We start from the raw sequence: 26,940 nt of genomic DNA, 5'->3' as shown, positions 1-26,940 counted from the left end.
GCTCACACTTTCTGTAAAGATACCAAATTAAAAAAAATGTAGCAGAGTGCTTTTATTGGTGCACAATAACAAACGGAGAAATTTACTGTTTTTCAACACACACAAAAGTTTTGGATAACTTTTAGCAATGTCTATTTCTCAGACCCCTGAGGTAGCCGTATATATATTTATACCAACTGATGGGAAATTAAATATTCTACATTTCTGTGCAATTTTATAGCTGTATGCAGATCCAGTAACACGCAAGCGCAAATCTCGCACAACATTCACTTTTCAAACCTTATGAAAATGTGCGCTTGGAAAAAACTCGGCATCCAGGGGGTTAAAGCATTATGTTCCACCTGGGTTCAGTTCTTCTGGAACTGATGGAATTGCTTGAATAGGATATAACCCACTCACTCAATTTATTTACTCACTCACTTACTCAATTCACTCACTCTCTTACTCAACTGATTCACTCTCACTCGACTGATTCACTCTCTCTCTTACTCGACTGATTCACTGTCACTCACTTGATTGATTCACTCACTCTCTTACTCAGTTGATTCACTCTGTCAGGTGATTCACTCTGTCAGTTGATTCACTGTCAGTTTATTCACTCACTTTCTTACTTGACTGATTCACTCTCACTCACTTGATTGATTCACTCACTCTCTTACTCAGTTGATTCACTCTGTCAGTTGATTCACTCTGTCAGTTGATTCACTCACTTTCTTACTCGACTAATTCACTCACTCTTACTCGATTGCTTCACTCTGTCACTTGACTGATTCACTCTTTCTCGATTAATTCATTCGCTCACACACTCACTCACTCACAATTGACTGCATTTGCAGGTATTTATGTAAGGTTCGACCTGTGAGTCAAGATATTTTCACCTATTTACAGTATCATCACTATTTAACACAGTGATTCATGTTCTCATATCCATTTAAGGATTTCTTTTGTTGCATTGAGGTATGAAACTAAAAACCAATGTGCAAACTGTATGAATTTGCATAGCACACTTCTGTCCTGCTGAGTCTCAAATAGACATTGACTGAGTGAGTGAGTGAGTTCAGTTTTACACCACACTCAGCAGTATTCAAGCTATATGGCAGTGGTTTGTAAATAATCAAGTCTGGACCAGACAATCCAGTGATCAATAGCATGAGCATTGATGCGCGCAATTGGGACCCAATGGCATGTGGCAAGTAAGTCAGCGAGTCTGACTACCCGATCCTGTTAGTCGCCTCTTACGACAAGCATAGTTGCCTTTTATGGCAAGCACAGGGTGCTGAAGTCCTATTTTACCCCAGACTGATGCAAAGACATAAATATATCTTTAAAAGAAGTAAATTGAGAAAGGGAAAGCATCAACTGCAACCATGCAAAATAGGGTATGTTTTCCAGACCGAGTGGTTCTTAACAAACTTGTTAGCCAATAAAAGTAAAATTTTTATTTATTAAGATTGTAAAGACAATCTGACTTTTTCAAATTCTATTAGCTCCTGGTCATTAATAAGTCCTTTTATAATCTGTGGTACTTTTGACACCCATAATGATTAGAATTTGGGGTAGAATTGGTCTTCAGCAACCCATGTCCTAAGAGCTGACTAACAGAATTGGGTTGTCAGACTTACTGACAAGGTTGAACGACATCAGTATATCCCAAATGCATAGATTAATTGATGCGCATGCTGTTGTTATGGACGTTTAATTATGTTTGTTATTATCATAGTTCACTGAATGGAATCTCATCCCTTATTATGCTCCCCCATTATCAAGATGCTCCACCGAGCCATTATCAAGATGAAGCTACTTAGACATTATGAAACCGAACAAGAAGGGTGTAACAATAGTTCGTCAACATGCCCCGCCCAGGTATTCCGTTGTGTGACCTGGATAATGAATTGAAGGTCGCTTATGTGAAGGTCACTACTCACTGATTGAACCAATCAGACATTTGTTTCCTGTGACTGAAAACATGATCAGTGTTGTGCTCATTACATCAGTCTTGGTTCATCAGCTTAGTGTTTTTGTTTGTTGGTTTCCCAGTGACAGAAGTGTGAGACCTGTATACATAACTTCAGCATCGTTTGTCATTAACTTGACAAGCCGTCACGTAGGTTTTAAGTTAATATGAGAAAGGTTGTGGTATTTAAATTGGAAGTAAATATGAGATGTAAGTATTCAGGATGATTATGGCCATTTCTGTATTGTTATATGTTTTTTGCATTTTTATTGTAAGTAAGAGGAGAAGCCAGAAATACTGTTGTCATTCTGTGTGATTTCGTGTCTGTCATGTTGTTACGTTGGACAGGAACTTTGATGAATTCTTTTGAATTATCATCACATTGTATCTACTTTTAATTTCCTATATCTTGCTACAATACTCTTTCCATACTTTTGTAAGTGTATTAAGCCATAGTAAGCAATGAATAGCCGGTTTGATGTATGAAAATTTCAGAAAACACTACACAGTTTAAAATTAGAATTTTTTTTTGTTTATGTTTCAAACAAGCACAGCGTTTGTTTTCTCACCCATTATCTTTCGCTTCATTTTATCCAGACAGTTAGTATTGGTGACAGGCCATTTGTAATTCGATTCTTATATATATGGGGAATTCAGTGATCTGTGTGTTGCACGTGACTATGAAATATATGTTATTTAATTGGCATCTGAAGATGGACCTTTGCGTAACATGATTTTTTAAACACTACTCAATATGGCTGAAAGCACACTTCAGCGTTTATGTAAATGTATTTTCGAAAACATCCCAAACGATTATGGGTTCATTGGCAATATTACAGAATTATCATTAGAGGTTTCATGAAAAACTGATATCAGCGATCATAAGTAGGTCTTTTTTTAAATTCAGTACTCCCAGTAATTGTGTCATTTGCTTATTTCTCAGCCTGCAGCAAATATCGCTGTGAATCATGATTTTGTATTGTGTCAAAAATAGCGACATTTACAATGAAGTTTATTTTGAAAGGAATTTTTAAGCACTTTAGTTTTGTGTGAGATAATAGTGAATGGTATCAAGAAACAGGGAATTTCACCACAGAATTCAGAACTGTGAAATATGTTTGTGTGATTGATATATGTAGAATTTTATTGGACTTGAAAGTGAGGGTTGAAGAGGAAGGACATAGATGTCACTGTGGTCCCATGGGGTTAAAGATTTCAAAATCATTTGGGTGAGCTTATCAGACAATGGGTCTGTGTTGCGTCCATGGATTCATGGCAGGAGGGCATGAAAAACCTACCTGGACCTTGTCGCACTGCTGTTACATTTTTTCAGAAAGTTCTGATCAGGTCTATGTTGTGTCCTGGGAATCATTTTGGGAGGATGCCACTTCGTGTTCCTGTTGTTACATGGACAATGAGTCTGACATGTGAAGTAGTTCAGCTCCTGTCTCTACCCCCAGACAATTAGACAATTGTAAGGCGTTGATTATTCCACCACTTGCTGCAGCCTTCCTTATTAGCAGGAATGTGTCAGTTGGACATTTGTCAGTGTTTAATTGGCTCCGACAGACCTGCTGTTGTATCTCAAACAGCTGAGTTGTCTCCTGTCACTCCCGTCTCATCTTTGTTTGGGAAAGTAGTGCAATTTGTTCTGTTGCAGTGTGTGTAGGCATGTTTGGCTCTTGGAGCCCTTGTTTTATCTACGTGAAAAAATGGGACCAAGCGCTGGATAGTGGTTGATGTTTTATGTTGTATGTTTTAAAGTGCACATTGATGAATATCTTTTTCTTTCAATGTGAGACCTACATCCATATCTTCAGAATTGAATGATGCTTGAATGTAAAGTAAAGTCTGTTCGAGGTTTCTGGTGATTCATTGTTACATAATTAGAGAGTCTGGGTATCAGGTTAAAATGTAGGATGTGGATGAGACTGAGTATCAGGGTAAAATGAGGATGTGGATGAACCTGGGTTTCAGGGTTAAATGAGGATGTGGACAAGCCTGGGTATCAGGGTTAAATGAGGATGTGAATGAGCCTGGGTATCAGGGTAAAAAGGAGATGTGGATGAGCCTGGATATCAGGGTAAAATGAGGTAGCACTATAGTGAAGTAATGAAGATGACTTGCTTGACACATGTCACCGATCCCATTTCCGTAGATAGATGCTCATGCTGTTGATCACTGGATTGTCTGGGCCAGAATCAATTATTTACAGACTGCAGGACAATTGCTGAGTTCAACAAGAAATAGAGAAACAAACAGTATGGCCATTGTGCTGAGAAAGTTTTAAGCTATAAGGCATAAGAGAAAATATTATGGATATCAACTTCTGTATTGTATACACAGTGTTTAAGGGCTGTTCCAAGTGAATGATGAAGGGGCAAGGAATAGCCCAGAAAAGGTGTGTATACAACAAAGATAAGATTCACATGCAGACAGACATAATTTAGTTGTATATGTAGCGGTAAGGCCAATAGTACATCTGTAAAGATCCTAACAATGCATATATGCGCTACCTGTAAGTATGTATGTTGTAGTTACATGATAAATCCATAGAGACTTATTTGTAATGTACATTACTTTCTCTTAACCAAAGTATGTGGTACAGCACAAGAGCTACCTTAAACAATAGGTCCATGTCTTATGTGTGAAGTAGAATTTTTGGATATAAAATAAATTAGGCAGATTTTTTTCTCTAATTTCTGAGTATTGCAGGCATATAATTACTACATGGTACTCATCCTCTTGCAACAGATTACAGAATGGACACTGGATATCCATTGCATTTACAGTTTTGGCAAATTGTACTGCATGGATTCAAAATGTTAAGTTCATTTGAACATTTGAAAGTCCTTTTATCTCACTGCTGATGGAGAATTAAAGATCATACTCTCATTGTATGTATATTCCTGATTCCTAGATGGCACTCTTGAATTCACTTCTTTTTGTAAACATGTGAGTATGAAACCAGAGTTCAATGTTATATCACAAAAATTAAAGTGAAGAAAATCATGATAGATATTTCATTGACACAAGTAGTGGACTGTATGATGCAATGGTGAGATGGGAGGATAACATCTTGGAATGGATGGGAATGAGCAGAAAAGCAGAGAGACGAGATTAATGGAGGAGAGTTGCTGTCAGATCTTCGGAGGCGCCTCCACAGACCTCGTGTCTACAAGAGCGGTGATGGTGAAATATACTCTTTGATAAACAGGAGGATCTTCATTTTATTTTATTGATGATTAAAAATATTTAGGAGATTTATCGGAGTCAATCAATGTTGATATGATATTATTGAATGTTTTGAGAGTGCATCACCATTTGCACTTCCCTACAACCACAGTTATTTGGAATGTGGTCTCTTTTGAAAGATGATTAGTGTGTGGCATGTAATTTGCATGTACAGTCGAACCCCGTTTATCCAGACGTTTTGGTTTCACTTGAAAATAGTCCAGATAGCGAGATGTCTGTGTAACTGGATCAAATAAGCAAAACATTAAAATTAAGTAACAGCAAAATATTTTCATGTAAGTATATCAATAAATCAACAGTCAATAGTAGTAAAAGTGAATCATCATAACATATAAGTGTACTGATAATACATGGAAGGCAAAACACAGACTACCATTTGTCATGTTGTCTCGGACGTAATCACGTAGCATGTGGAGCTTCAGATGGTAAGTTACATGAAAAAGGTAAATCGATGTCAAAAAGTCTCAATTTTGCCAGTTGCATATTCTTTTTTTTTCAAATTTTAAATGCCCTAAAACATATGCATCGCGTCGAACTTATGCTGTCTGCAGAAAATAAACTTCCAGATGGGATCACATGACTTAGATCATGTGGTAGGCTATTTTTAACTTGCATCGTGACAGATAGTAGGGGTCGACTTGTAAGTGTTATATACAGTACAATTACAGTATAGTTTACCATAATCCTACTTAACATGTGTTTTCCTTACTGATGAGATGTTCTCACACCCAAGTCCTAATGAGTGACAAGTGTCCCTAGTGTTTCACTTGCTTAGTGGATGAATGTGACACTGTTGCAGAAGATTCATTCTGTCCCTTCAATTCTTGATTTCCCTCAAAGGATATAGAAGAAATTCTGTTTCAAACTGTTGTTGCTTACTCAGAGGAGTGGATGTAAGTCTACAACTTCAGTTGCATGTTAGGCTAGACCAATGTTATTTCTTCTTTTGCATGTGGTCATGATTTGTTTAAGAAAAGACATTCATAAATTTTCCCTGCTAAAAAAATTAAATCTTTGTGTTAGGATATATGGGAGGGTGACTTCGATTATGTAAGGCAGAAAAAATTGTTGAACACTAAAACCATAGTATCTGTTCTCAGAGACTTTAAACAGAATTATCAAACAATATTTGTGTTAGAAATCAGTGCTTTGAGTACCTCAATAAGTGCGAGCATAAAAAACAATGCCATTGAAACACTTATGGGTTTTTGCTTTGACTGTTGATTTTTTAATTCATTTTTTTCCCTCCAGTCTTTAGGTTTTCAGAAGACAGAATTCTGTAGAACAAGAAATAAAAATGTGCTGGCTTTATTCAGATATTTTTCAGTTTTAATGTAACATTTGAGTCATGTCAATATTTTCTTGTTTAGAATATTGAGAAATTCTTATAGCAGATTTCATTACAGATTATGGCATTAAATTGTTCACCTGAACAAAAATGTCATTGTATCATTGAAAGAAATATTTCTGATTTCTTAAAGGAACAGTTTGTTTTTTTTACCACAAGCTTGCTGATGGGGATCTGGTTTCTTCTGAAACTCAGTGATGTTGTTTGAATATGTACAAGGTTCCTTCTTGCTAGAAATTATTTTAGGATTTCCTAAAATACTTTATAGTCCGAGGCTGCAACCCAGAACCGTGGACTGTATTCAGCAGTGTCTGTTCATACATATGTGTACATCTTGATACATGTAAATGCGATATCTCTGAAGCACTGTTGTACCAAATATCTTCAGATTAGGTGACAGCCTACATTGTGGTATTACACATACACCAGTCAATTTAGGTGATGTTGACCATATTTTCAAGGTCACTTTGACCACTTTTCAAACTCATGTAAATGTGATATCTCATGCACTGTTGTACCTAACATCTCCAAATTTGGTGACAGCCTATATTGGGGGATTACTCAGACACCAGTAGATTTGGATGACCTTGATCTTATTTTCAAGGTCACAATGACCCTTTGAACGTATTTTAAACTCTTGTTGATTTGATATCTAATAAAACATTGCACTCATTGTCTTCAATTATGTTGACAGCCTACACTGGGTGATTGCACAGACACCAGTAATTACGATAAGACCTTGATCTTATTTTCAAGGTCTCATGACACTTTTCAAATATTTTTGTTAACACGGTAGCTATGATGTGTTATCCACAATGAAGAAGTTGACATCCATAAATCTGCCTTTTCTTATACTTTCCACTTCTAAATGCCCTTCAAAGATTTAACGATAGCTACATCACACAAGAGGTAATCTTCCAAGTGACCAAAAGATAACATTAGTAAATATGTTATTTTCACTATTCTTTAGCAACTGGGCACATTGCCATGCCAACGGCAAACACTTTCTGGTTTTGTAAAGAATGAGTGGATGAGAGCGTGAATGAGTGATCTTCTCTGTTAATTTTATAATTTGTCTGTCCATAATATCCATAACTCTAACATCAATCTTACTGTGAATATTCCTCTGAATAATATTAGCTTGTGCTGGTGATTTCCAAAATTGTCTGGATAATTTCTTCACTTTGATCAGGCACCATGCTGATTCCCTCGACTTATCTCAAACTATGACTCAGAAATACAATATCTGTTGCAAAAATACTGGGTCCATCTGAAATATAATTCAAGCAATTAATTACATACACATCACTTTTTCCACTTTGCAGGCTGAGTTCAAGACAAAGTGCAACATCTCTCTGGTCATCATGGTGCTCTTGGAGCAGAAGGCGGTAAGTCATTGTATTCTGTCTGTTTTGCGCTGGATATTAAATGTTTCAGATTTGAAACAGAAATTTGGTCTTCTTATTCTGTGGTGTAAAAGGGTCTCAGTGATCTATGGTGCACAGTTTACTTTGAGGAGTTGTGTCCCTTATTTGTGCAAGGATCCACTCTTCAAGGGGTTGAATCTCACATTATGTTCCTTGTTATCTGGGTCTCATATTATGTGGCCTCTATTCATTGGTGGATGACGCTCCTAGCTGTTTTGCTGTGATGAAGATGATGGTGTTTCTAGAATTATTTTTGAACCAGACACTTGAACATTTGAATCTTGCTACAGAATCGTCTGCCATTCCACCACTGCCAGCACTCAGTTGATGAGATGGAGAAGAAACAAGGAGTTCATGCAGTGTGCTGGAAAATTGGGCATGAGTTGACAGATTTGTTACATTTTCGTGAAAAAAAAAAAGATTGTTGAGAATCTGATGTACATATATTATGTTTCGAGATTATGATACAATTATTGCATATTTTTGTAGTTCACATTCTTATTGACAACGATGATATATGATACATCATGTTGATAATGATATTTTACCATTTTGCTTTAATACTCTTGCATTTGACAATTAAATACCAATCTTTTTTTCCAGATAACATTTTTCAGGAACAATTTTTTCTTACAGATTGCGTGATTCTTTCATAATGAGCCTTTTGATTTTGCGTAGAATGGTACCAAATGAAATTATGAAATGCATGTGTAGATTTATCGCTATCAACATGTGATGGTAACAAGTGACCTACAGAGTTCTGCAGTAAAAATGGTAAGTATATATTCAGAGTACTTTCTTGTTATGCTTCAGTGATAAAATATCCAAGTGTTTGTAAAATGTTACTGCCATGCTTCAAGGGTAATGCATTAAAGAAAGAATAGAATAATATTTTGAAAGTATATGATGGACATTTTGTTTGCATTAATGTTTGGTCCATTCAAAAATATTTTTGATTTGAAAATGATAACAGAAATATATGAAGAAGTTGTTAGAAGTGAATCATTTTATTTATTCGTTTTTTGAAAGCTGTCATTTGACATTGTAGAAGTCATAAATCATGTGAAATCAGCAACATTGCCATAACAAGTTCTTGTATGGATTACAGTATTCAGAAAGCTAATAGTTTTTAGTTTCTTGTTCCTGTTGTACGACTATTAGTAACATGTTGAAGTGTCTCCTGAGTCATGTAATGTAGTTTGAGTGAGTGAGTGAGTGAGTATGGTTTTATAGTGTTCACAGCAATATTCCAGAACGGTAGGGGACACTCGAAGCAGGCTTCACACATTGTACCCATTTGGGGAATCAAACCTGGGGTTTCAGCATGACGAATTTTAAAAATTATGCTACCCTACTGCCCTGAAAATAGTTTGAAATAGTTTCCCGTTCACCCAGTCCTACTCAGTAAGATGGAGATATGGTGATGTGATTTGCCATTGTTTAGTATTTTCTCTAAATGTCTGTGTATGAAATGGCTGTTTAAGCCAAAAGCCCAGCCCTGAAACCCCATCATTTGCTGGTAACTTCAAAATGGATTTAACCAGACCAGACAATCCAAAAAAAACAACTGAAGTTATAGTAACAAACTCTGTGTATCGATGTGATTTTGCTAATACTGAAATGAACACACAGTGCTTTGAGTTTGTAGAACTGTTTTAGTGATATTATATGTCATCGTAGTGCTTTGAGCTTACAAAAGTTAAATGTTGAAAGAGTAATTGTCAAGTCTAAATGTAACACTCTATTTGAAAAACTGATTTGAAGATATGGTGAATTTACTCAGATGTATGGAACATGTTATCTACAAATTTTGCTAGAACATGGAGCCGCCAAGCTGTAAATTTATACTGTCTGTCAGACATCTAGCCAGTCTTCGGTAGTCGGAGGGTCCTTGTTTCATACACTGTTACTGGGCTTCATTGTACGCTTGCAAGCCTTAAGAATCATGGATTATATGTACTGATGTTTTCTTCAAAATGGCCTCTCATTTTGGATGCTCAGAGTATCTGTTTGCATTTAAAGATAGATACTTTAAAAATCTACATTATTTAGACTTACATTTGCATCGAAGCCATTCTGGGAAAATGCTCACTGCATTAACAGTTTGTGTAATTGTAAACCTTAACATATTTTAACTACATATATTTTATAATGCTCATCAAATGTAAATGTCTTCATTTTTGTTTTTCTGTGTGCTAATTATTACAAAAATAAGTAAGAATATTTGCATTTATGAGCATCTGTCAAGACATAATCTGTTTAAGTGATTTGACATCTAAAGAAAGTTGTGACATTTCTCTCATTATCCTTTCATGTTAACAGGATGTGATCTATCACCAAATTAGTAAAAAAATATCACATCACAAGATAATTTTGAATATTTTTAGTGCTCGTTATGATGTGGACAGGTGGTAGCTTAGCCTAGTGGTTAAAGCATTTGCGCATCACACCGAAGACCCAGGATCAATTGCCCCATAGGTACAGTATGTGAAACCCACTTCTGGTGTCCCCCACCATGATATTGCTGGAATATCACTCACCATGATTTGGACACAAATCCATCCAACAGTTCTCCTTGAGTCTAATATGAAGGTGACTGACCTTCCTGTTAGACATTACACTACTGGTACTAAAAAAAAAGATGAAGAATGCCTGACAATTACATATAATTCTAGGGTTGGTAGGGTAGCACCAAAGATCTTTGTTCCATTTTAAAGATGGGTACAATGTGTAAAGCCCATTACCTGTGTCTCACTCCATGATATTGCTGGAATATTGTTAAAATGGGCATAAAACCATACTCACTCATATCACTGTAAAAGAATCATTCAGAATTGGGTGTTCCTCTACTTCTTTTGTTGAGTATATAGCAAAATGTTTTTCTTTGGAAGTGTATCAAGACCTGGAGGTGTCTCCTGTCTGTCTAGATGCCAGAGTCACTTTCCAGTCTGTGTGGGCCTTCTTGAAGGTAAGTGTCACTAAGTTAATGTTTGTCACCAGAGATGTATTATTGATCTAAAAAACTTCTCGCAGACTTTATTGTTGTGCAAACATATTCTTCAATGATGGAGCAGTCATGGAAAAAGATATGGAACAATTTGTTATGGATGGAAATATCATTAAATGCCTTTGGTTGTTTTCCTTCTTTCTGATTCAAGAGGTTTCTGTTTTCCAATGCATGATACTCTTTTTGTAAAACTATAGAAAGTATACAAAAATGGACACAAGAAATGTAAGGATGATGCTATAAATTTAATGCAAGGGATACTCTGAGGACACATAGAATATCAGTGCCTTTTCGAGAAGGTTAAGAGAGTGAGCTTAGTTTTACACCACAGCAATATTTCAGCTATATGGTGGCGGTCTGTAAATAATCAAGTCTTCACCCGAAAATCCAGTGATCAACAGCATGGGCATTGATCTGTACACTGGGAAACTGATGGCATGTGTCAACCAAGACAGCTTGCCTGAACACCAAATCCTGTTTGTTGCCTCTTTCGACAAGCATAGTTGCATTTGTGGCAAGCATGGGTTGCTGAAGCCCTGTTCTACCCCAGACCTCCACAGGCCTAAAACATTAAGAGATTATCTCTACTTTGGAAAATGATGTAAATATCTTGTGTTACTTTCTGTTACTCAATGGCAGACTAACTCACCAAAGGATAACTTGTTATTAAAATTGATTGCTCATCAATACTTGGACTGGTACTTCAACTTTCTCAGGCTTTTTTATACCGCTCTTTCGTACACATGCTCACTCACTCGCTCACATGAATAACTACAGTTCAGGATGGGAATAGAAATTAACAGTGGTATATTTTTAGAATATTTGTCTCCTGCTTAGAAAAAGAAAAGGAAATTGGCTTTCATAGCTTTATTTCCATAAGATCAGTTTAAATAAAAATTTCAAATGTGAATTATTCATGATACACTGGTTATTATCAAACATCTGATCAATACATCGTCTCTTGATATGTGTTAATATACAAAGTTTGTACTCTTACCCAAATAAGAAAACAAGTGAAAAAATAAACTTTAAACAATCTCAGACATGATAGAGACGTTAATTAGAGACATTACCCATCACCTGAAAGTCATTTTATCTCGAGATCAATACATGAAAAAAAACCACCTTCTTCTTCATCTTGTTCAACAAGACTTTCACAGCTTGTATAATGACATCAAAAAACATTTCTGATTTTAACCTGAAAATATGCCGCAAGTTAGTCATTTGTGTCTGTTGTTGCTTCATTCTTTGATGTCTGTACAATGCTGGACAGAGTAGACACCAGGGACTTGTTTATCACCACAGAAATTGCAGCCTTGTTGGTCTTTTGTGACAAACAAAATGGCTATATTGAAGAAGGAAAGAGTCAGACATTTTGATGCTTTCGGCTCTGGTTTAGGGAATAAATGTGTCTTTGATGTCTAATTGGTGTGAAACTCTATGATAATTTGACCAGATTTTATTGTGTTATGATTTTATTATGTTATTCAAATTTTCTTTTCACTTTCCATAGACTTTTTTCACATCTTTGATTTCTAAGTGTGTTGACATATTCTGTTATTGTCGTGTTTTCTTTGAACTTGGTAATAGTACTTATTAGGGACTATGTTATTGATTCTCTGTCTGACCATCTTACATTCACGAAAAGATTAGTGTCATTATGCTTGACCAGTATAATTAGGTTTACAGTCTTTATTGCTTTGACAGATTGGGTCTAGCAACACCATGGCATTAGTGGAGACAAACACAAACATTTTTTTTTGTTCATCAAGTTTTTATGATCTCTTATAGTATTGTCTGATGGTGTTTGATGGGTATTGGCATTTGGGTCACGGTTTGATAAGTGGAATCTGTGTCAAGGGCACCAATGCCCAACCAGGAGAGGTAACTCACCTGTTCACTTCTCTGACTGCTTTATCATACAGCATGGGTCATCAGTGAAAGAAGAAGCACAAAATAATAAATGTGTGGCATGTCTGTGCATGGTCTTATCGCTCTGCAGTTTAAGTGAATTTTCTTGTTCCCATCAGGTAACCTTGAGGTTAAGGACAAGTAGTTCTACTCTTCTCTTGTATTGTTTGCAAGAAATTAGCATAAACTTCCTTTGCTCTACTTGCCTTTTTCAGTGATAGAAGTTTCCGCTCCATTGACCCTGACACAGACATTATGTTTTTTAATCTGATTTGTTAAAAATGGTATTCAATTCCTCGAAATTGCAAGACTTTTCACAGAGTATTGACACATACAGATATTGCTCACAATTGTATTGCTGCATCATCAGCGGTGATGACGTCATTCAAATCATATTGTGACATAAAGTCAGACTGACCTCACAACTGAGCAGTTCCACATGTTACCATAGGGACCAGCTGAAACGACCAGCTGATGGCACTCACTGCTGTACCTGTACTTGATAAAAATGAGTGAAGACAGTAAAACCCATTAGGGCCTTCTGGTTTACTTTTGTATGTTCAATGGCTGTAACATCATATGCTGGCCAATTTCCGGGTGTTATTGAGTATTTTAAACACAAGAACATTTCGTTTGAAACTGCTGGCTAACATCATTAATGCCTAATGAATTCCCCCCTACTCAATAACACCGGGAAATTGGCCAGCTCATGATGTTTATCTCTGAATTGTGTCACCAGACTATTCTCTGGCATATACTTTTATAGTGAAATAAGATGGCCTCAGTGCTTATGTATTGTTTCACATAGATATCAAAGACTGTTGAATAAATGCTTTCATAGTGAAATAAGTAAACTTGAACTTTGATCTTTGGTGAAAATGATTGTCCGGGCTTAGGTTCAATTTGTGTTTGACGGTATCATGTTTAAAGACATCAGGGAAAAAAACTGATTAATTATCTAGAGAAGCATGAAAGGAAGTCTTTTTCAAAACTAAAAATTCTCACTTTGGACAAATTATTTTCATCTGTGTGCAGTTTGCCAGCTAAGCAGTTCTCCTTGAGTGTTACACAGAAAATACAGAGTGTACCAAGGGATGAAAAGACCATGAATTTCAGGGTTTGTACTGACTAGGCTTAAACTCAACCTTTGCCTTTGAGAGGCTTTGATGCCTCATCATCACTTGAAAAGACTGTGTGCAATTCTTTGATGTTTTAATACTATTCAGTGCATCTTTGATTCATGGGAATCGGTCTTCAGTAATAGTTGTTTGTCATTAGAGGTGACTAACAGGATTGAGTCGTCACTTAGTTGACACATGTCATTGTATCCCGATTGTGTAGATTAATGCTCATGTTGTTGATCACTGGGTCGTCTGGTCTAGGCTTGAATATTTGTAGTCTGCTTCCATGTAGCTGATACATTGCTGAAAGTAATGTGGGACTATGCTCATTTAGTCACTGTGGGTGATAATAGGTGAAATTTCGACACTGTTGTGGTATTTTTCTTTGTAATACCTTGGTTTCACGCCAAATTCCTTTGCTACTAGGTTATTGTGTAACTTATTGTTTGAATATTTAAATCAACACAATACACACCGCATTTCTTGTTTTCCTTTGTTTCCATGATTTTCCAAAACAATTTAAAAAATGTAGTTTCTTGTGCAGTTGAGTTAAACTTTAACAGGACTTCACTGATCTCAGGGAATCTGTTCAACAGCCTGGCATAAGATGAGTTTATTTTACAATTTCAGATCATGGTGGTGTACTGAATGAAAAAAAGAGTTTATAGTCAGTACTTTTAAATCTCAGGGACCAAACCTCAAAAGAAAAGTGATATTTTATGTGAGTCTAAAAGTTAAATTGTGTTTTTTAAATCACTTTCTAAAGTATCCAAGTTTGTAAACTGAAGCAATTCTAAATACATTTACGAGAAATCAGGAAACCTTTTATTAGGCTCCAGACGATTTCTGTTGAAATCTCCCATGATGCATTCCCTCTGGAGCAGTTTTTGGTGATTTAATGGATGACTTGTTGAATAAAACTAAACAAGAGAAGGAAAGGAAGTAATTGGAGGATGCGCTGGGCAGCCATGAGTGTTCCAGGAAGTTATGGACAGATGTATGGTCTCTACAGTGAGAATTCTCCACAAGTGATGATGGTTCCTGAATGTTTTTGTACATCATATTTTGTTGACATGTTCATCAGGGGCTTTATACTTCCCCATTTGTGTTATAAAACCACTGTTTTGTCTTTGGCTCCCAAAAGAATTTGTTACACCTGGGCTAGTCGTTTTGTTTTGTCTTTTATCTTAAAAATCACCATTCATCTTCCCATATGGAGAGTGGTTGTGGGGTAACCAAGAGGTTAAAATGATCAGTTGACATGTCAAAGGCCCCAGTTTGATTCCTCATATGGTTAAAGTGTGGGAAGTCTATGTCTTGTTTAGGTGTGCTCGCCATGATATGGATGGAATATTCCAAAGAGCAGTGTAAAACCAAATTCTCTCCCTCCCTCACTCAGCCCCCATATAAAAGGTGTCGGTGCAATTTCCGTCACAGACTTAATGAACTAATACAATCAATAGCTGAGCGTCAGTATAATTTCCTTGTTGATCCAAATACATCAAGTACATAATACCTACAGTATTAACAAAGTGCACTTCATCCAGGCGCTGGTAAACTAGTAATACAACAGTTAATGTTAGATTGGGTAGTACTGTCCGTATTGTGAAATGTTAACACTCAGTCAAAGACTTAATACCTTCCAACACCAAACAGAGTTCACTTAGCATTAGCGTCCATGCTTTTAGCTGCATTAAGACACTTGAAGCACCAAAACCTATTTGTGTATCTGTTAAGTACTGTCCGCCTAACAACCTATATTTGGATGATGCAATCAACTGGTCATAAGGATTCCAATCTGCTGCTTCAGTAGGAGATGACCAAGTCTTGTGTAAGATAATTGCCCATTAAAGAAAACGTGTTTGTTGGGAACCATCAGTTGCAAACTTAATTGATCCAAATGGATCAGCTTGAAGGCATATGGATATTTCTGTTTCAGTATGCACCTCTTTGTAATTAAATTTCCCGATGGCGAGTTGTGTTGAAAATGGCATCCTGATGGAGATTGATGCCAGTGAACATGATTTTGTGACCGTTTTCTCATGTTGGTGTTGGTTTTGGAATGCAGATGAAATGAGGGTAAAAACATGCCTAGGGTGACTTTGACAATTGGTTGTTGATGAAAGTGTGCAGACACGAACCTAAGGATGATGGAATCCCGAGAAGTCATGACCAAGGACAAATTGAAGTACTTTCAGCAGCCATGAATCAAAGTTCAGCAAATTCAGCCTTCAACCTTGAAAATGAAAGAATTCCTTTTGTTGAAATAACAATAACACATTTGTCATCACACTGTCGACAGTGAGAAATTTTGCTGGAACAAGCAGAGAAGAGGTAATGACGTAACAAATGCCTGTATACCAAGCTAGGGTTCCTGTGTGGAGTAATTGGTTATTGATGACTTCAGGCTTTCTGGAATTAAAAGTACAAAGAAGGTGTGCATTTTATTGTGAACAGAGCTTGTTTACCAAACTGCCCTGCTGATTCTGAAAGTGTTTTGCTGAGGAAAATGGAAGTATGCACTATGTTTCATTGTCAGCACAGCATGTTTGCATGCAGATTCTGAACGTTTTCCGCAAAATAAAATGAGAGTGCTAGATTCTATTCTGTAATAACTGTGGATCTTCAAAATGTATGTGTTTTGCTTTTTTATACCAAATTCCGAAAGCAAAAAAACACTTTGTTGTTAAATGGCATACTCAGCAATATTCCAGCTTTGTGGCAGCAGTCTGTAGATAATCAGATCTGGACCAGACAATCCAGTGATCAACAGCATGAGTATTGAGCTCCGCTATTAGGATATAATGAAATACACCAGCCAAGTCATCTTCATTGTTTCACTGTAGTGCTACCTCATTTTACCCTGATACCCAGGTTCATGCACATCCTCATTTTACCCTCATACCCAGTCTCATCCACATCCTCATTTTACCCTGATACCCAGGCTCATCCACATCCTCATTTTACCCTGATACCCAGGTTCATGCACATCCTCATTTTACCCTGATACCCAATCTCATCCACATCCTCATTTTACCCTGATACCCAGGCTCATCCACATCCTCATTTTACCCTGATACCCAATCTCATCCACATCCTTATTTTACCCTGATACCCAGGATCATCCACATCCTACGTTTTACCCTGATACCCAGTCTCATCCACATCCTCATTTTACCCTGATACCCAGGCTCATCCACATCCTCACTGGTTCCACCAAACTTACGGATCTGAGAATTTCATCACTGAATCAGTCCTTAGTTCAGCATCAAACATGATGTTTATGGAATGCTGTTGAAAGCAGCAATAAACCCACTCACTCACTCAATCTGGTGCAATCTTCAAACCACATTTTGTTTAACAGGTTGACCTGATCAAGTGAATACTAATGCATTGTGTGACTGTGTCATAACTAGTTGGATCTGTTATTGCGAGTTTGAACACATGGCAGTTAGCTGCAGATCGCATCATAGTTGACCATGTTGAGAGTTTCTGCTTTCTATCACTTCAAGAAATTGGTAGTTGAGTCTATAATTGTGAAGGGGTGCCCCTGTGTCAGTTGATTGTCAACATGTCCAAACAGCTTACACAAGTTTGCCGTTTGAGTGTGAGAGATGTCCGAACTTTCTTTAAAAGAGAAGCTACAGATGGTTAAATGTTTCTAATGTATGTATGCTTCGCACAAACGCAACATAAATAACTTTCACTGCTCACCTGTTTAATGAAGTAAACTGCACCTGCTGTTTGTGCCATTTGACCTCCCAGGTAATGCATGTGTAGAGTAGCTCACGTCATGCTGACGAAGCTGTTCTGTATAATGGTTGGAAATTCTGAAAAACAATTTAGCATTCCTCTCCCAGCGGGGAATCAAGGGAATGTGTAGGATTTTTTACCGGATCGTGATGTTATAACAGGAATATTACTGCTTGCAGTGGAAAATAATATTAACACTTTCATTTCTTCCCTCCATAATGCTAACAATGCACCGATAACTCCAGGTATCCATTCAACAGCTGTGTTGAATGTATGTGGTTTGTGATAAAGTGAAATCAAAACTAAAATAAACACATCCTTCTTTGAAATGCTTTAATGATGAATGTGATGATAAATATTAACTCATTCACTCACTAACTTTAACGTTGAACTACTGTATGCTCACCACAAACACGTCAGCATTTTAACAAGGAAGAGTTGGGTGAGCCAGAATCTTGATCGTGGGTTACAATCCCCAATTCTCTTTGATTAGGATTGTTTTGGTTTTTTTCTTACTGGCACCATTCCTGGTAACATTTTGGACCAAAATCCCAGAATTATCTGGCATGCAGTGGCATTCTTGAAAATTGGTTCACATTAGCTCACTCACTAACTGAACATTGTTGTGCCATGACACACCAGTTTATAGCTGACCCCCAGGTTGTTTGAACCGGAAATACATAGTGCAACACTGTTATTTATGGAAAATGGAAAAGTTCCTGAGCCAATGTTAGTCTGAAAGACTCATGTTTACTTTAGTGCAAAGTTATCATCTAATATATCATGAAACCACACTGCAAGCAGTCTAAAAATATGTGATGACAGAAGCATTAACGTAAGGCTTTGGCGTTCTCACGTGTTTTCATTAACAAGATAATCAGGTTTTGTGAATTTAAAAAATCTAATCACTGAAAATGCGTTTCAAGTTTCATGCAGTTATGTTTCCTTTATATTTATCCATTAAAGGGAGTAATAAGGCAGATGTTGATCAAAGTATTGTTTTATTTGCTCATTAAAATGAAATAACTGTTTTAATCTAATATCAAGTTGATGGAAGAAATATGAGCCAGGAAGAAAGAGTTAACTTGTGGACATCTGTTGCCTCTGAGAGTAAAAGCAAATTATCTTTCCGATAAATCTTCTGGTGAGCCATGTTTCCATCCACTTGGTAGAATTAAGATCTATATTTCAATAGGAGTTTACTGTATCATTGGAAAGTGATATGTTTGTGTTTCGATCTGAAGATGGAAATCATCGTGTTACAAGGCTATGGTTTCTGCATGTTCTTCGAAGCGTCAAGGCAGATACCAGGGATTTGGTTGAAACAGATTACCAAGTCTGTGCATGCTGTGCAAATTGGAAAAACTCCTGGAAGGAAATCCATGAGGTCTCTGGAATATAATGGAATTGCTGATTGAAGGGATTATTTTTTCCTGGAGTGAATTCAAGTTGTTTATGGCTTGACTTATAATTTAAGCTCTGTGCAATAAATGATTTAGTCTGTTTCCTTGGGGTGAAACTTGCGTGACTTTGGTTGTAACCTTAGGGTGTAAGTGACCTTCATCTAAACTGGTCAAGGTCAACTTGACTTTACATAAGTGTTGGTCTGGTTTGTTCTTCTTTGTTATGTTTTCCCCCATCATTTTTTGTCTGTTTTCAGTCTAATACCACACTTCTCAGTATTCCAGCTATATTGCCCTCATCAATACGTTTGCTGTCATGTACGAACAAATGCAAAACATCAATCCCAGGATTCTTTTGGATGTTTGGGACAAAATAGTGGTGAAATGAATTTGAATGGATCACTGAAAACCACTGAGGACAAAATTTGTCTGCTGTTTCTGTAGTCAGGTTTAGGTATTTCCTGCCTCGAACACAACAGCTCACACATATCACATGAAAATGTATTTGGCTCAGCCCCATTCTAACATCTGTTCAAACATGTTCTATAAATGTTTGTTTATTGTTACAAATTCTAACAAACCAATATGGCTGTAGTATACTGCATACTATGGACGTAAATGGTAAAGATACAGGTTTAGATTGGTCCTCGGCAACCCATGCTTGCTGTAAGAGGCGACTAGTGGGATCGGATGGTCAGACTAACTTACTTGGTTGACACACGTCATTGTATCCCAGTTGTGTTGAACAATATTTATGCTGCTGATCACTGGATTGTCTGTTCCAGACACAGCTATTAACAGACTGTGGAATCAAACAAGAGAGAAAACAAACAAAAAATGAATGTACATCAGGTTCTTTGTGATTCGTCTTAATAATGATCTGGCTGATGATGGCTGACATTTGTATCTGTGACAGGGTCATTCATCACATTTGTATCTGCCCAATTACATGAGCCAGTATTGTGTTGGCTGTTTCCATGACAATTCGTTTTATGTCATATATGAAGTACAGTCACAGTCATCTTAACAGACCTTTCTCATGTAATGATAATGTTATTTGAATCTAGATCTACTTGTTGCAATGATTTCCTTTAAAGTACCACAATATCAGCTTTCCTATAGTCTCTTGACTTTTTTCTGTTTTAGGGTTTATTATGTTCAGCAGTAGGACAAGCCATTCTGTCTGCGTCCTTCAAGATGTTAGACAATGGTATATAACACCTTTCAGCGTTTCTTAGTTCACTTGAGTAGAAACCCTGTGATGGAGTTTGGGATAATATTTATACATCGCTCTGTTGGGAGCTTGTTTGCTGTAAAACTGTTAGAGATGTTTGTTGTGTATGGTAGCCTTCTTAGGAAAGGCCTATAAAACATCTTGACGCCTAAAAATACCCCATGTAATTGAGTTCTTGATATCCACACATGTATGGTCGATATCTCTGTACTCTTTAGTGAATAGTACACGACTTCAATAATAAGGAATGGCATGACTGACTAGCTTTTTGCTTTCCTCATAAAAAACAAATGATAGAATTTTTTATTGTGTAAGCTTATGTCTCGAAAAGGCCTTTTTATCCTCACAATATGTTTTTGTGGGGGGTATTAAAATACCGTCCGATACACATAGATAGATCTGGTGGTGTATTGTTGCCTTTTCTAGTTTTAGATCCCTGTATAAAATATTCTTTTGTGTTTCCTTGGCAACAAGGTTGACTTTAACTGAACTTGGTGGTTGTGCTCTTTTCCGGAGCAGAACCAGTCACTATTTCTTCACCAAACTTGGCACAGTCATAGGTCTTTGCATCATGTGTATAATAACAATCAATATACTTCAGTAATTCCATGAAAATTCACTAAATAATAAACTTCATCTACTAAAGTAGATCACAATTTCAATATCACTTATTGTCACTGAAAGTGAAAATTATTGTGGCAGTGACTGTTGCACTTCAGCTTGGCCTTGAAGCGTGTCCAGAGCAGATACACCTCACAAACACCTGTCCACTACATACAGATGAAATAAATTTTCATGAAATGGCTGAAGTATATACATTGTTGGTATACAAAATGATGTGAAATGGTTGAGCCATTCACACAAAAAAAATGAAATATTAATAAATTTCATGAAATGACTGATTTCACAGTCTGGCTGTAACATATACATGCCAAAACATTTGACGTATCATAGACATATTCATGACTAGTATTTTAGCATTGTGGAGGATATTGATTGCTTTGTCTTCTGGCTCCTAATAATATCACATGTAAAAATATTTTTGTGATACATCCTTGCTTGAAACTGATAAGGACAGAATAGCTTGAGCAATATGAAATAATCAGGTGGTCTTAACTTCATTTGAGTAGTATATGTCAGTGGAATAAATGCTGGCTCCAAGTTTTCAGGACAAAATAGGTGGAAAACGATGTGAGGAGGGTTATTGGGGATCTAAAACTAGGACCATGTACAAGAGACCCGTGAAGGTCCTGAGGAAGAATAGGCCTTCAGCAACCCATGCTTGCCATAAAAGGCGTCTATGCTTGTTGGAAGAGGCGACTAACTGGACTGGGTGGTCAGGCTTACTGACTTGGTTGACAACATGTCATCGGTTCCCAATTGTGCAGATTGATGCACATTTTGTTGGTCACTGGATTGTCTGGTCTAGACTCAGTTACTTACAGACTGCCACCATATATCTGGAATATTGCCGAGTGCAGAGTAAAACTAAACTGACTCACTGACTCACTCAGCATGTACCGGACAAAAGGTCATGGTGACATGGGACTCATCAAGATAAACTTCTGACTTCCACCAAAAATAGCCAAAAGTTTAATGAAATGTGCTATTTTCTTTCTGCAAAATACAACTATGACCAACTTGATGAACAATGTGTGGCTTTTTTAGGGATGATATATTTTCCATCTAACTGCATCCCTAGATGTCATCTGTCTTGTCCTCCCAGTCTCACTGTGTCGGTCAGTGTTTGTGTGGCCATCTAACTGCATCCCTAGATGTCATCTATCTTGTCCTCCCAGTCTCACTGTGTCGGTCAGACTGTTTGTGTGACCATCTAACTGCATCCCTAGATGTCATCTTCCTTGTCCTCCCAGTCTCACTGTGTCGGTCAGTGTTTGTGTGACCATCTAACTGCATCCCTAGATGTCATCTATCTTGTCCTCCCAGTCTCACTGTGTCGGTCAGTGTTTGTGTGGCCATTACAACAACCTTGAAATTTTCTTGCAAACTCACATCAAATCACTGTTCTTTATGAGTGGAGATTTTACTCAGTTGTTATGTTAGTTTGTACTTTGACAGATGTAGAACATTAACTTTCCTCAGCAAAGGTCTGGGTTCAATTAGGTATGCGAAACCCATTTTCATGCCCCATAATGTTGAAATATTGCTAAAAGCAATGTCTAACATAGAATCAGTGAGAGTTTTTATTAGGAGGTTATTCTGAGGCAATCATGTCCAAATTATGACGCATCAGAGTTGACTGAAATGCTCTCAAGGAGTTGTAAAAAGACCTAATTGTTGTTCAAATGTTTTTGTTCAACAGCGTTGACAGAGACCGATAATGAAGCCAGACACTTCGTCTTCAGAGATGATCGGTCACTTGAGTCTTGCACTGAAATCAGTAATCTGAGTGAGCCACTATAGGAACTTGTTTTATAGCAGTCAGCGGTGTTACAGCTTTAGCACTGACCTTTATATTATTGAGTCTGGCCAGGAGAATGAAGTCGTTGATGACAAGAATAAATGTAATTGCTGAGGGGTAATATGGCACACTGTCAGCCCGATGACCACACATGATTCCCTGTTTCAGAACAGGCATGGGAACTGAAAATGTGGAACTGAAGACATCTGAATGGTTTTGATTTGGTCATTAGTTTCTTCGCTCAGCTGAGCTAAAAGCCCAGTGAGCTTTTGCCATTATTAGTTATCCATTGTTGGATATTTACAACCTCTGTGACGTGGACTGATGGATTAACCTAAAGTTTTTGTGGATGTTTGTTCCTTCAGCAGTCTCAAGTTTGTTCATGTGTAAGTTTCAATATGGCTGCTACTTAGCCATATTTGATTTGGGGTAGGAAATACTGAAGGCATAATGTCATCCGGATTATCACTAACTCACTTATATTATCTCTATAAAAATGCATTTCATCAGTCATCAAGGTACCCATAATGGAAATCAATCAGTTTTATTCAGTCACTTTTTAAAAGTATGTGTTGAGATTTAGCATGTGTGGTTAATGCATAATTCCATTTTACAATGGTTAATTCTGACTTTTAACTGACCTCCTCACTTGTAAGTTGAAATTTCTTACCTCCCTTTTTTAGACATTTTTGGACACTTTTTGGTACTCATTCTTATATTTTGCTGGACTGGTATGTTGCATATTTTGCAAAACTGAAGCCTTTTTTTATTTTGCTTATGAATCTCAGAATGCATAATTGTCTCTATGTAAATTAATGACTCCACTGAAATTGCGCAGATAGATTTCCTGAGCTTAGGCAGTTAAGTTTTTCCTGATGAAAAGAACATATTTTGTTCAAGCAATTAAATCTTAGTTCATTTTTTTGCCTCAATATTTTGAACATGTCATATTTGCAGTATTTCTCAATATTTTTGCATAAAGAATATCAATGCTGACAGCACCATTTTTGTTTGGCACTGACATTGCTGATGTTTTCAAAAGTTGACAATCATTCAACAGGTGAACTGCACGGCTGATAATAGATCTTCATGAATTCAATAATCAGTGAACATGAACACATTCATTCTTGATTCACATAATCCATTTCCTTTGAACAATGATCGACTAAGAGTGAGTATAGTTTTAGTTTTTTTAGCAATATTCCAGCAATATCACAGCAAGGAACACCAGAAATTGGCCTCACACATTGTACCAATGTGGGATAATTAATTTCATTCTTAGTTATATCTCTTAGTATCAATCAATGGATTGACTGGTCCAGACTCAACTGTGTCATACCTCTGTAATACTGCTGAAATTAGTTTCAAATAAACACACTCATGATATAGTCAAGATTGTACAATTGCCTCTGCTTTTAGCCGAGATTTCTTACCAAATTTGAAATGGTTTTGTCATTTCTGCTTTCATTTATGATTGTCAGATTGCGTAAAGTAAGATAAATTGTATGTTAGATGATCCTGAACAAATAGTAAAGACATGACCTTAAAGTACTCTACTTACCGATTCCGACTCTTCCAAGTTTGTTTCAAAAGACTTCATGGCAGAGGAAGGAAAACAGTACTGGTTATTAGCATAATGGATCTGTAGAAGAGCGAATTATCCTCTTGTACTCTGGCAACTAGGTCATCCATCTCAGAACAGGCCTGAAATATATCTCAGTGATAAAGTAAATGGTCCTATTTTGGCACTAGGAATCTCTCAATGGGATTACCTCTTGATCAGTGCATTGACATTTTAGAACTGAATCCTGTCAGGTAGGATGTTGAAAGAAGTTTGTCATGGTGATGCTTTTTATGTTCAAATACTAAGTGGAATATTGTGTTTTTTGTGATTATGACTAAGTTAAGTATTATTTGCATATTTGGCTTCACTGAAGACTCAACATTGATCAGTATAGACGTCGTTTAACGTGTTCTTGTGTAACATTCTCAATAACGAATATAAATCATCATAGATAGGCTCATCTTGGGGTAGTGACAATATTGATGACAATATTTAGCAGATGATGTATATTTGGGCATGCTGTCGATATAGATAATTGAGATCAATAATTGCTAACTGAATATCAGAGAAGTAATTTTGAGCAAGAAATTAATACATTTCACATAACTGGTGACTTGTGACATGCTTGTGGATGGATTTTTGAAACTCAGTGTCCTGGACATAATTTAAAAGCAGACCAAAATAAAGTCCTAAATTTGTATATTGTGTGAGAAAATTATACCTTTTTTCTATCACAGAGTTTATGTACTATATCATCGATGACACAAATTTTAATTTCATATCAATAATCACTGACCATTTTTCCCATCAGTGATATTTCTGATTATCGATCATTATAGCCTGTCCCTAGTTAATCAGCAAATATCAGAATCACCAATCCATTATGAAAAATGTTAATAAAATCTTGTCCTACGGTGAATATGATGTACTGAATGGCATTTAGAAGTGACACACATAAGGAAGAAAGACATTTTGCACAAAAAAGGGAGAAAAAACTATAATGGGAAACACTTACTATCCATTGCATAATTTCAGCTGTATCATTGTGCATTTCAATTATGATGCAGGTGTTTGTGTATCCTGTAGCTTCACATCACAAACACATGCAGAAACAGGTCAATTCTTCAGTGACAATGGTTCTTACTCTCCTTGGTAACAAAGGCACCTTAAATTATGAGAATTAAAGGATGCTTTAAAGACTTTAGACATATAAGTCATTTCCTCATCCACATTTCAATTATTGGCATGTAATGCGGGGAGATATAGTTGACGCCTCGTCCGTCCGTCCATCCGTCTGTAAGCATTTTGTTTCCGGAGCATAACTCAAAAACCATTCAATATTCTTAGACCAAAATTGATAGATACAGTAATCTGAACCTATGATTGTGCCTTTTGCTATTTACAGATTTTTGGCATTTGTATTATCCCACTGGCGTTAATGCAGTGGAATATAGTCGACGCCTTGTTCGTCTGTCCGTCCGCAATCATTTTGTTTCCGGAGCATTACTCAGAAACCACTGAGTACTTTTAGACCAAACATTATAGATATAATAATCAGAACCCTTGGTTGTGCCTTTTGCTATTTACAAATTTTCTGCAAAACTTGGCAGATATGTACGGGAGACCCTTAAGTGGTGCCGTTTGCTATTTACATTATATTGTGATTTATCATTTTCCCAGATTCCAAGGAAATGTTTCTGACTGAGTCTCAAATTGGAGGGATGGTCTTCGTTTCCGGAGCACAACTCGAAAACTATTTAATATCTTTCAGCAAAACTTGGCAGATAATTGAAGCAGACCACAAAGTGGTGCCTTTTGTTATTTACAATGTTTGGGCAATTTTGTTTTTCCCGGTTTCCATGGAAACAATTCAGACTCAGTCTCAAAATGGACAGGTAGGCCTCGTTTCCAGAGCACAACTCGAAAACCATTTCACATCTTTCAACAGATCTTGGCAGATATATGAGACAGATCTTGAAGTGGTGCCTTTTGCTGATATATGGCATTTATATTTTTCATGACTTGCATTGAAACGATTCAGACTTAATCTAAGAAAACATCAAGTAACTGTCAGATGATTTGTCGTTTCAAAGTATGTGGGGGCCAGGTCCACATGTCATCTTCTGATGACTCTTGTTTGAAAATAGGTGTGAAATTAAGTTGCCATAATGTTGCCTGCCATGGAAAGTCATACAGAACACTGGTATATTAAATGACCAGAAAAAGGTGGATTATTTGTTTTTTAGCTGTTTTAGATTAGTTTTATTCTTTGGTGATACTTCTGATCTTTCTTCAGCAACAAATGTTTGATCTTCATGCAGTCCACTGTGTATCATATGTGGTCTCAGGTATCATGTTCTGCAACCCTAAAACGTTCAGTTCAAAGTGAACTTCTACGGTATGTGTTTTATCAGTATTGAAATGTGATGCCTGATTCGGGGAAGTTTTATTGTAAACAGAAATGAGCACAGTGTTTCTTGTTTCTTTGCTTTAGGGACTTTGTTCAGATTGCTTTTAGAAGAAAAGAGCAAGGATGTTTTA

General features: G+C 36.7%; 1 protein-coding gene across 1 annotated transcript in view; it reads left to right on the top strand.

The window, feature by feature from the left end:
* Positions 1-26,940, top strand: part of LOC137297012 (general transcription factor 3C polypeptide 1-like) — a 272,609-nt gene that overhangs the window by 47,162 nt on the left and 198,507 nt on the right. The window contains exon 37 of the mRNA XM_067828957.1: positions 7,883-7,945. Within this exon, the coding sequence (XP_067685058.1) occupies positions 7,883-7,945 (63 nt within the window). The remainder of the gene's footprint in view (positions 1-7,882; positions 7,946-26,940) is intronic.

The sequence above is a fragment of the Haliotis asinina genome, chromosome 9 (assembly GCF_037392515.1).
Source record: "Haliotis asinina isolate JCU_RB_2024 chromosome 9, JCU_Hal_asi_v2, whole genome shotgun sequence".
Lineage (NCBI taxonomy): Eukaryota > Metazoa > Mollusca > Gastropoda > Lepetellida > Haliotidae > Haliotis > Haliotis asinina.
The sequence above is the reverse complement of the archived record's forward strand: the minus strand, read 5'-3'. Positions and strand labels throughout refer to the sequence as shown.